The sequence below is a fragment of the Lepisma saccharinum genome, chromosome 8, assembly GCF_977018435.1.
Source record: "Lepisma saccharinum chromosome 8, izLepSacc3.1, whole genome shotgun sequence".
Classification (NCBI taxonomy): Eukaryota; Metazoa; Arthropoda; class Insecta; order Zygentoma; family Lepismatidae; genus Lepisma; species Lepisma saccharinum.
The window spans coordinates 35,851,465-35,863,843 of NC_139236.1; the positions used below are offsets into that span (position 1 = coordinate 35,851,465).

General features: G+C 39.7%; 1 protein-coding gene across 2 annotated transcripts in view; it reads right to left on the reverse strand.

Annotated features, from left to right (window-relative positions):
• Positions 1–12,346, reverse strand: part of RhoGAP68F (Rho GTPase activating protein at 68F) — a 72,108-nt gene extending 59,762 nt beyond the window's left edge. For both annotated transcript variants that reach the window (XM_083126499.1, XM_083126497.1), the window contains exon 1: positions 12,157–12,346. In XM_083126499.1, coding sequence (XP_082982625.1) covers positions 12,157–12,196 — 40 coding nt within the window. In that variant the 5' untranslated portion in view covers positions 12,197–12,346. The remainder of the gene's footprint in view (positions 1–12,156) is intronic.
• Between the last annotated feature and the right edge of the window lie 33 nt (positions 12,347–12,379).

The following is a 12,379-nucleotide window of genomic DNA, read 5'->3' on the forward strand; positions in this document are numbered from 1 at the left end:
ACTTTTAAAAGTCTTGCTTGCAACAGAATGCTACATGGTAGGCTACCGTATCATGCTGTCCTTGCTATTGAAAAGGAGGAGTGGCAACTCATGGAGAAATCGCAAGTCGTTGATGCATCCTCCAAAACACAGTGAATAGAGAATTGCACTTTGATAATTGATGTTCTTCCAATGTCATCTTTTGTTTTGCAAGAAAAATAAACTCTTGGAAACATTTGATTTTTGTCATTTATATTATTATTTTATTACTTGAATATTTATATCACCAGATCAATCTCAACAAAGGGGATGAATTATGAAATGATAAAGGGGATAACTATTTTAGACCATTTTTCACCCCAGCTCTCAATACTGAAAAAGGCCACTAGAAACAATGCAAGTGTTTATTAAAAACAAATTGTATGGATATCAACTCCTTATCAAGCATTTAAATTTAGGCAGTAAACAGTAACTCAGCACAAACAAGGACATCATAATAGATGAACAAATTTTATTTTTGTTTTCATTGTAAGCTTCAATACATTATTAACGCTTCATTAGCTCGAAGAGAGATTGTAAATATGAACATGCATACATTGTATGTTGTTAGTAATATAACTGCACCCTTACAATATTTTATCCCTGTGTAGTTTACTAAGGTAATAAATGGCATTGAGTGTCTTATAATGCTGCAACATAAGTATACAATGGTTGGTCCTGATGATCCTTTTGTAAGGAAAAGTACAATACTTTTACCTCATTTCTTAACGTGATTTCTTGAAGTTTGATGCAGTTGTCCCAGGCATTGTCCAACCTCTGCAAATCACCTATCTCAGGGCATGAAATTTCAAGTTTGAAGTCAGTCGCCGGACTAAAATCTTTGGTCGCCACTATTTTATATTTATAAATAATACAAATATGAGCAATTATTAAAAAGAACATACCTTAGGAATGAATGTTTATGTAGCGCTGTCATTCAGCACTGAAGTACCACTTAACTATCGCAACTGCTGGTTCAAACACTGACGGAGGGGGGGGGGGGTTCATTTACAGAAACTCTGAGCAAATCATCCAGTGTCTCAGTCTTTAGAGAGTTCCTGTAAATAGTGTTGAGTCTGTTGTAACAGCTGAAACCTCTCACACATGAAGCTCAAAATCTGGAGCAAATTGGGGAATCTTGCTGAACACTCCTCACTGTGAATCTTCTCCAGCATCTGATTCAAAGTCAGAGAAGAAAACAAAAGTTCGTATTCTGTCCACTCTGCTAACAGAACATCCATTTTCTCATTATAAAGGCTCGGGTTCAAGTACATGTAGAGCTTCTTTATTTCTTCTATCCCAAACTGAAGAATATTTTCTTTGGGAGGCCAACCCAAGTTGTCGAAAACCTGCAGAGATGCAATCACATATGTTGATATAGATTGCAATCTTCTGTGATGTACACCTTCTCATTGTTAATTAAGTTTCCTCTAACAGTCTGAAACTCTTGCTCTCTATTTTGAATGTTTGTGAGCTGCACATCCCTGATCTTTCCTGAAATGAATGCATGGTCCAAGAAATCTTGTTTGCTTGGTCCAACATTAGATTCCAGGTCAGCCAAAACTGAAATACAGTGGTCAATTCTTATTTTCAGAGATGAAATCAAAAGACTCTTATTTTGTAGTGCCACGCTTAAAGGGTTCAGCTTCATCTAAAAATCCAAAAGGAAGTACAGAAGCTTAACAAATTTAAATTGCTTCAAACTTTTCAGCAAACCCTTAGGTTTAGTACTTTCATTGCCTTTTCCATGGGTCACAACAGCTTTCCATGATTGCAAGAGATCTCTTACAGCACTTTCTTTGCTGGCTAACAACCTAATAGCGTGGATATCATTCAGTTTTAGAATTTCTTCTCCTATAACTTCTGCCGTTTCTCTCAAGAGGTGAAGTCTTTAGCAGAGCCATGATAAAACTGAAAAATATTCCTAATCACGGAATCAAATGCTCTAAGATATTAACTCCAACACAGCTAACTGCAAACGGTGTGCAAGGCAGTGAATATTTATAATTTTATTACAAATATTTTTCATTTGCACACCCAATCCTGATTTGTGCCCGACCATATTTGCTGCACCATCAGTACCCAAGCCTACAATGTAATACTTGTTTCTGTATTTATTTGAACCTATTGCCCAATCTAAATACTAAATAATCAGTTATGGCTGTGAAGTGACCAGCAGAAGTAGCGTTTGGGAGCTCTATTACTCCTAAAATGTCCTCTTTGATGTAACCATCAATTGCATCCACGTATTGAACATACACATTTGCATGCTCGACTGACTCTCTATCTGTGGATCCGCAATCAGAAGGGTGATGTATGTACTTTTCTTTATTTTCTTCACTAGATCTAACTTCAAAGTTTCAGCCAATGGCGACCTGGCGACCGGAAATTTCGCGCCCTGACCTATCTGCTGCCTCTATTTAGTAATTATCCAATGAAAGTCAGTTCCCACACAGGTGTTTCAGTTTTGGGAACAGTGTATAGTCCAACAGTGCCACATATGGTGAATAAGCAGGTTGTTCAAGCAATTCAAAGCAAATTATTAATTCTAGTGACTGCAACACAAACCCTGCGACTGAGAGTATTTTTGTAATGAAGGAGATCCCGCCTCAATTTTCCATGACGTTTCTCCTTGATAGCAGCACATAATTTTATAATTAAGCCAGCATAGTAAGCATCACGTGTTCTACGCTGCTCGTCAAACTTTGCCATTGTTGCCATATTGTCCTTCCATTCCTGGACACACTCGCGCAAACATCATTGAAAACAATTGAATAGCGCTCCAGCTCCCGATTCACACCGTTCGGCAGGGACAGTAATGTGGCAATATAGCATGATGTAGTGGTTGCTTCTTTTATGCAGTGCATGTTCATTGGCTAGCTAGTAACTAGTGTTGCCAACTGTAATAATGAAGCACTATTTCTGTCACCGAAGGAGAACGGCAGTTAAAGTGAGTTTTGTTGGATTGGAAGCACGATATTTTTATTTTATACTAAGTATTTAACCAGTTTGACGTTGTCTGCGTGTATTGCGTGTGTGCATTAATGAATGTTAAATTCCATAATGCCTCCAGTTCTGTCAAAGTTGAAATCAAAAACCTTGCATAGCCAAGCTCGGGAAATTCACAAATTGTTCAAATTTCATAATTTTGGAATTGTCCAAAGGAAATAAATTATGTGGCTCCATAAGCACGTGTTCTTGTAGAAATTGCATAGAGGAAGCTGTCATTTTTGCTGCTTAATGCGATGCATATTGTTTTCTGTGTTAAAATTACCATGCTTTGATGGGTGACAAGTTCATAGCTATATATAAAAAAAAATAGCCGTGCAGCTTATCGTCTAGTGGCAGTATATGTACTTGTTATTGTTGTGGAAGCCGGCATCGTTTGTAAATGTACAACAAAGGCAACCGACTGTCGCCGATCACAGACAGGCAATAATACTGCTTGAGGAGGAGTGTTGTGGTCCAATTGTCGCGGTTTAACACGTTTGCATGTTATTATAGCTCGACCACAAGGAAAAAAACCTTGCGTCAAAATCGTTCGCGCATCTTCCCTGCCCTTATCTGTGCTCGGGGCAGTGTTGCCCGGTCAGACTTGAAAAATCAGGAGATTGTTCCTTGGGAAACCCGATCTGTTACAAAATCCGATGATCTAATAGTAGTGGATGAACGACATTCTCGGGGGCAGGGGGGGGAGTTCCATAGACATGCCCACTGGGGGAAAGGGGACGTCAACAGATTTTTTCCAGCGAGGGGGGGAAACAATGTATTTTTATCAGGTGGGTAAACGAAGCATATTACCCCGTAATAATGTTGCCTCTCAGAAAACGCAACTTGAGTTTGAAATTATCACGTTCTGACATCCCTATTATAATAATGGATGTAAATTACTGTGACTGAAATCAACTCATACATCTGAAATAATAGGTACTTTTATGTCAACATTCATTTTCCAGATAGGGGGGGAGGGGGTGGCGACTATCCTTGCATTTCCTTCTGGAAGGCCATGCCGCTATATAATTTTGTATAAAATTAAGTATTTAAGAATAGTATATTATGGATAGAAAATTAAGTATTTTCAAGTCGATGAAAGTTTATCTAGCAAATTTCTTGTTATTAACACTCACATGCATTATTTGTTAGTTATGCTGCCTCTATGTTGCTGCATTCAATATATATACATTGTATGTATGCGCGCGTGTGTGTGAATATGTACACACACACACACACTCCTCTGGACACATGGCGAACCCTCCCTCACTACATTCCTAAACCAACTGAACGACTTCACTACCCTCAAATTCACCTGGTTCCACTCCAAAGACCAAGTGACCTTCCTAGATGTGGACATCCACATTGCGGGAGACCACTTGGAAACTTCCATAGACATCAAACCGACCAACCACCTCCAGTATCTCCACTACTCCAGCTCACACCCCTACCACACCAAAAAAGCCATCCCATTTTCCCTTGCTCTCAGAGACCAGCACCTCAACTCTTCCCCTTCATCCCACCAAAACTACAACCTACGCCTGCACCAAGCCCTAACCAACCGTGGCCACCCCTCCAAACTCATCAACAAACAAATCACTAGAGCCACCTCCCACAACTGCACCAAACAACCCAAAACCAACCCTCCAACTCTGATCACCCAATACCCCCTCCCCCATCACGACAATCAGACATACCCTCCACTCCCTCCTCCCCATCCTGCACAGTGTTCCTGACACCAGGGACATCTTTCGGGATAAACCAAGGGTCGTCTTCCGTCGCCCCCCAACCTCCAAAACATCTTGATCCGAAATACTCCCACCCCTTCCACACCACTCCCCCCAGCTCACAGGTGCAACAAACCGAGATGCAAGACCTGCCCCATACTTATCACCTCCCCCACCCTCCTTATCCCCACAGTGGCATGTGAGTTCAACCTTCACCCTAAGGGCACCTGCCACTCATCCAACCTAATTTACACCCTCGTCTGCCAAATCTGCGGCAACTTCTACTTAAGCAAAACCTCCACCCCCTTGAACCTAAGGATTAATAATCACCGTTCCTCCACCCAAAACTCCGATTTCACAGTTGCCATCCACACCAACAGGCATAACACCACCTTCAATAACTGCTTCTGTGATGCCATCATCCATCTTTTAACCCCCACTCTGACACATCTTTCCGCAGGCGAAGGGAAAGGGCCTATATAGCAGGCATGCACGCCACTATACCCCCTGACTCACCCTAGCCAACCAGTAACCCTTTCCTCTTCTCCACGAAACTACCCACCCATCTTACAGTAAACACTGATTAAAGTACTCTTTTGTTATCTATCAACTGTTTCTGGCAACACTGATCGTAGAGACGCTACGGTCAGTATTATGTGCCTCTACTCCATGTGATGCCGATCTTTCTTCCTTCTACCTTGAAAATGCGACTCAGATCGCGAAATATAGAATTATTTCTCTTTGTGTAGTAAGTGTTTACTGTCTTCATCATTTGTATTTATCCGCCCATTTGGCACATTTTCTGATCCTATTCCTGTGTTTTACATATATTACATACATATGTATATGTATGTATGTATGTATGTACATACACATACCTGTATATTTGCCCATGCTACGAAGTCAGTGTCTCTACCTAGTAAGGCAAGGACATTTCACTGTGTTTGTGTCACTTCATCCATTTCATCAGTTTTTCATTCATCCATATTGTCGTACTTACCTGTAGACACACAAAAGCGACATAAAGTAACTAAAATAGAAATAGATTTTCTAAAAATAGTAATGTAGTAATAGTAATAAAATAATAATAATGTCCTATCACAATTAAGTATCGTTTGGCATAATTTCACAGTTCAAACAGCACTTTTCATGGCTAAGTGGAGTTCCACTCTATCTCTCCCCTCCATGTTTAAGTAAGATGAGCAGGAAACGTGTTTTTGAGCAGGCCGTTGGAGGTGCCATAGCAATAGTTTATTATGGAATTCTCCTGATAAATCAATAGGTCTGGCAACACTGACGTTGGCCACGCTCAAGGCTCCTTCCCCCTGTCCTTTTCCCCAACCCCCAGCGGGATGAGGTTCTGTGCAGGTGTCTTTCCTTGCGTTTCCACTATAGTTCTCAAAGCAGTGGTAGTGACGGTTATGTATTATCTGTCGTTGCAGTTCTGTACCAGTGTAGACGGATTTTGGGAGTGAACAGTTAGAATGCCACCAGTGCATTAATGCAATTAAAAATAATAAAGTGTGTATTTTGTTTGAAATCACTCAAATAAGGAATCACTATGAAGAAGTCTTCTTTGCAGCATTTTTGGTAACACATTTACGTATGTGTTAGTCCATATTTTGCAAATTTTTAGTCCATATGTATGTAGCTACATACAAAGTCAATTGTTACTACATATTAATCCTAGTCCTGGTATAAGGCATGACGTTTAAAACTCAACGTTAGATAGACCTGAATTCTCTAATTTTCTTGTACGGAACAGCTGCGCATCGGCGCACTGCAGTAATTTTTCTATCTGCTCCATTAGCAACACTGCTTCTTGAGTTGTGTCGCGCATCGCACGGCAGAAATATATGTGTTGGGCTCTAACACCTTTTGCATCCCAACAAACCAGACAGCATTACATTGATGATACCACCACCTTGAATTTCTTAGGGGTGTGGACCACTTACTTCAGGGCGCGAAATTTCCGGTCGCCTTTGGCAACCAAAAGTTTTGGGCTAGCGACTAAAATTTTCCGTTGTTTCAAATGTGTGTCAAACACGCCTCAAGACTTCACCTCTTGAGAGAAACGGCAGAAGTTATAGAAGAAATTCTAAAACTGAGTGATATCCACACTATTAGGTGGTTAGCCAGCAAAAGAACGTGCAATAAGAGCTCTCTTGCAATCATGGAAAGCTGTTGTGACCCATCTTGAACAGGTGGCCCTTAGAAAAGACAATGATGGCGCTAAAGCTAAGGATTTGCTGAAAAGTTTGAAGCAATTTAAATTTGTTAAGCTTCTGTACTTCATTTTGGATTTCTATGGGAAATTGAACCCTTTAAGCGTGGCACTACAAAATAAGGATCTTTTGATTTCATCTCTGAAAATAAGAATTGAACACTGTATTTCAGTTTTGGCTGACCTGGAATCTAATGTTGGACCAAGCGAACAAGATTTCTTGGACCATGTATCCATTTCAGGGAAGATCAGGGATGTGCAAAAGTTTCAGACTGTTAGAGGAAACTTAATTAACAATGCGAAGGTGTACATCACAGAAAGATTGCCGTCTATGTCAACAGATGTGATTGTTTTTGACACCTTGTGTTGGCCTCCCAAAGAAAATATTCTTCAGTTTGGGATAGAAGAAATGAAGAAGCTCTACATGTACTTGAACCCGAGCCTTTATAATGAGAAAATGGATGTTCTGTCAGCAGAGTGGACAGAATACAAACTTTTGTTTCCTTCTCCAGCTTTGAATCAGATGCTGGAGAAGATCCACAGTGCCGATCCACAGTGCAGAGTGTTCAGCAAGATTCCCCAATTTGCTCCACATTTTGACATTTTGTGCTGTTCTACCAGTGAGCACAGTCTCATGTGAAGGAGGTTTCAGCTGTCACAACAGACTCAAGACTACTTACAGGAACTCTCTGAAGACTGAGACCCTGGATGAGTTTCCGTAAACGGACCCCCCCCCCCCCTTTCCTCCCTGTCAGAGTTTGACCCAGCAGCTGCGATTGATAAGTGGTACTTCAGTGCAGATGACAGCGCTACACAAACATTAATTCCTAACTTTTTAATAATTGCTCATATTTTTATTATTTAATATAAAATAGTGGCGACCAAAGATTTTAGTCCGGCGACTGATTTCAAACTTGAAATTTCATGCCCTGCCTCACTTTGAAGTTTGGTTTTGGGGTCAGAGTGAGGGAGCCACTACTCATACATTGTAACAAATCTGTCAAGAAATATTCATTTGTCCATCTGAAAGTCTCTTGAATGTTGCCCAAAAAGAAAAGCCCTCTTATCGCTATTGTGATGGTCAACATTCTGGGTACCCATTGTGGGGTTAATTTTCTCATGTTCCATTGTTTGTCTAATTATTCTATATAGTATGGTATGAGAAGCCCATATCTTCTACTGCCCTTCATGGTCACATGTCGATCTTGCATCTCTATATCATGTGTTTTATTGATGCTCTCAATGTGTTTATTGAAGGTATATCACATGGCTCAGTTGGTAACGTGTCTGAATACCATGCTAAAGTACCCAGTTTCGATCCCGGCCGGTTCAAATCCGGGAACTTTTCTAACATTGTAAGCATCCCCGGTGCTCACCCAGCGTCGAATAACATGGGTACCTGGGGTAAACCCTGGGGGAGTAAAGGTGGTCAGGGGCATGATGCTGATCACATAACCCTTACTCACGACCGGATCACACCCCCTATACGCCTTCATGGCGTGGTGCTAAGCACAAGGGAGCACTTTACCTTTTTATTTTATATCACATGCTCCTCAAAGATCTTATTTACTTTCTAACACAAAATATGCACATACGCACACTAGTATGAGCCCTGAAATGTTCAGCAGTCCTGTACCAAGTACAGCATAAACCTTAAGCAAGGTGCCTGAATATTTTGTATGCTGACAACTTTGTGTACATGGTAGCTACACATATGAAGAAACAAGAAAACATATGGTAAAAATTTACTATTTGTCGGACACCTATAACTTCTTCGTTTCATCAATTTTAGACATTCGTACTTACCTATTTGCTTCGCGGAACACTCCTTAAGGTGTATTGACGTTTATTTGATCAAAGTAATTGCAATTTTTCACATTACGAGTATTTCTCTCTCGTAGTCTTTTCGCTTGCCTGAGACACAATATGGCGCGTACACCTTCCTACATAATCATGCGTCATGCTTGTGTTTTGTCTATTTTCATTCATTATGCAGTGTTTCAACCTTCGGAATCCAACAAATACCCATGAACAAACCTCATCTGATCTATTTTTTTTTAAAAATTTTCGCATTGTTTTACGAAGAAAATTGTAATTTTTCATGGTGCTTTCCATGAATGGTTTTTAGGCTATCCTTCCTAGAATCGCTGGGAAATTTAAACTAAAAAATTCTTTTAATTTGAAATTTTGAGTCCAAATTTCCCACCGATTCCGGGCTCCGCACCTGGGGTAATTGACCTACCGCAGCCCCGCCTCTGCTCCGGCTTTCTCTGTAGAGTCTATGTTAAAGGCATGTTAGAAATTGGCCAGAGTCACCTGCCCCCAAATGAGCCCCCACGTTTCCAGGATACAGAAAATTTACCTGAATTTCACCACGGATCCACAACACGTCATATTAGGCATATACTCACAACCCACTGCCACATTTTCGACATTCCTTTCCTTTCTTCACAATCCCGTGTTCAATTAAATTAAAAAATCCACTGGATTTTCCACACCTGGTACGAATTTCACCACGCATCCACGACACATCATGTTTCTAACTTTCGTTGCAAACATAGACAGTTCAAAACACTGGATACCCAATGAACATGAACAAAACACAATCACGAAGCTTGATGATGTACGAAGGTGTACGCACCAAAGGCTATTCCCCATCGGACAATTAATTTTCAACAAAGAACATGAATTTCCCCTATCATACTCCCCCATGACACAAAACACCTTTCCGATTTTAGACAATGCTACAGAAACTTACTATGGTAAGTAGTTTCTTCTGTAAAAATGAAGAAATCAGTCCGAAGAATAGTAAATTAGTACCAAACATTTTTTCCACCTTATGCAAGATGCCATTTTCTCAGACAGCTTAACAAATAACGAACTTCACGTAATTTTGCAATTTCTAGACGTGACCGCCAATTTTTAACTGCAGATTTGGTAACACTTTACTACAGGTGAGACGGATTTCTTCAAATTTACAGGAGAAAGTACTTACACAAATCATTTTCTGTAGCATTGTTGAAGTTCGGGAATGTTGTTTTGATCCATTTTAATGAGAACGCATGTGGTTTTCTATGAAAATCTCTTTCCAACACGATAATGCTGCTGCCGCCATTTGCTTTCTGCACGAGAGCACAATGTTCGGTACTAGTTTACTATCCTTCGGACAGATTTCTTCATTTCTACAGAAGAAACTACTTAAGGTAATAAGTTCCTGTAGTATTGTCTAACATCTGGAAGGTGTATTGTGTGATGTGGGAATGTTTCATAGCGGAAATTCAACCATTGATGCATAGCCCCACGAACCATTTCCGGTAAGGTTAGGTTAGGTAGGGTCACAATAGGATACAATAGTTAAAAATTGGTTTCGAAAAAGAATATGCGTAGCCCCACACACCATTCTCGCATAGGCCCATGAACCATTGACACATAGCCCCACAAACCATTTGCGGAAACATACGTTCTTCAGTTACAAAAACACTTTTCTTAAATAAAAAAAAATTGATCAAAAAAACGTGAATATACGTAAAAAAAATGATCCGGGAAGCAGATAGGTAAGTACAAATGTCAAAAATTGACGAAACTCAGAAGTTATAGGTGTCCGAAGGATAGTAAACATTTACCCAATGTTCCATGTGTTAGATAACGTAAATCCCGTAGTCAGTGTTTCAAACCACGCCGTGTTATCGCCACAAGATGACGTGTCGAGGATGCGTCGTGAAGTTGTTGCCGGGTGTGGAAATGCCATGGAATTTGTAATTCAACACGGAATCTTGAAGAAAGAAGTGGAATGCAGAAAGTGGAAAGTTAAAATTCAAAAGAATTACGTGCATTTTCTTTCATCAGGAAAAACCGATGTTGTCCGTATATGCTAAATTCAACGAAATGAGTGCTAATGGAACCTAACCTAACCTCGTAGGTATACCTTGTCCCCGCGATGGTTCATGGAGCTATGGTGAATTTTTGGGGCTAACGTCAATGGTTTTTGTGGCTACCCGTGGATGGTTTTTGGGGCTAACGTCAATGGTTTCATAATTACTCCTCCCCCTCTCTTTCTCTTTCTCCCTCTCTATTTCTAAGGGGAGAGAGAGAGAGATGTCAAAAATTGAACTTTTTTTTGTGGTGTTTTTAATTTTTTTTAATTTAGGTATTCTTCTGTGAACAAGGTTGCAACACTGCATGCACACTCCAAATCGACAAAACACTGGCACAACACATGGTGAAGGGGTAAGTTTTCGCCATATTGTGTGTGGAAATAAGGAAGAACAGTAAGTACTCGTTAATATAAGAAATAGACATTATTTTTGTTAGAAATTCATTATTTCACCTAAAGAAATGTTCCGCAATGCAGAATAGTATGTTAGCAATGTAAAAAAGTGTGAAAAAAATTATTTCTAGGTGTCTCGCTTATAGTAAAGTAGTACCTACGTTTATACCAATGAATCTCTTACATGTTGCAGAAATCCATGCAAATCATGGATCATGTTAAACTGAAAATTTGCAGCTGTTGGGAGTTTTGTTTATCATTATTTTGGTATAAAAAATATTGGGCACACATACACACGAGAAAGGAAATAGTGCAAAAATTGACCCCATCTAGAACTTACTTTGGATCATTATATGACATACAATAGTTGAACCCTTGTCAAACATTTGTGTTGAAATAGTCAAAGAGGAACTCTGCCTGATTAAAAATTATATCCGAACCAGCGAAATGTTTTTTGGTGCCCTAAAAACATGGAATTCACAATATCATCTTGCAAGTCAATAAGGAAATGGTATATTAATGGATACTTTCATCCTTAGATGACTAGGACACATGCAATCAGAAGGTAGAACTATCACCTCCCACGCACATACTACCACCACATGGTGATATTTACACTCTAATCTTTCGTAACAATATTACTACCCCCTGAATTAGAATAGCCTTGAGCTAAATATCGTAAATGAAGTAAACAAATATCATTTCCTCATAATCTTGTGGGCTGAACTGACAACAAACCTACAAACCCACAACTTTTTTTTACCAAGGCACATATGATAACCACAGTTGTCAAAAACCAAATCATTGCGTAACTATAAGTAAATACTTGCGCTGGGCAAAACAATTAGTTTGAAAGAAGGAACACAATATTTATATTATTTCTCCCCCAAGTGCGCCCCCCAAAAATCTTCACACACTTCAGCGCCTACCTGTCACTGCCGCATTAACTGGCTGATAATCTGCCTCCATTTTAATCTTTCAACACTCGATGCATAGAATAAGTTCTTTTCAACACTTCACACAAACCAACAGTCATTTTATTTGCATTCCTCGATATCTCCAATACAATAATTGCTCTATGCTAGCTTACGCACTTTAACCCCACCAAAACTGTCATGACCTATTTCCGTTCTACAGCGGAAGTGATGCAAA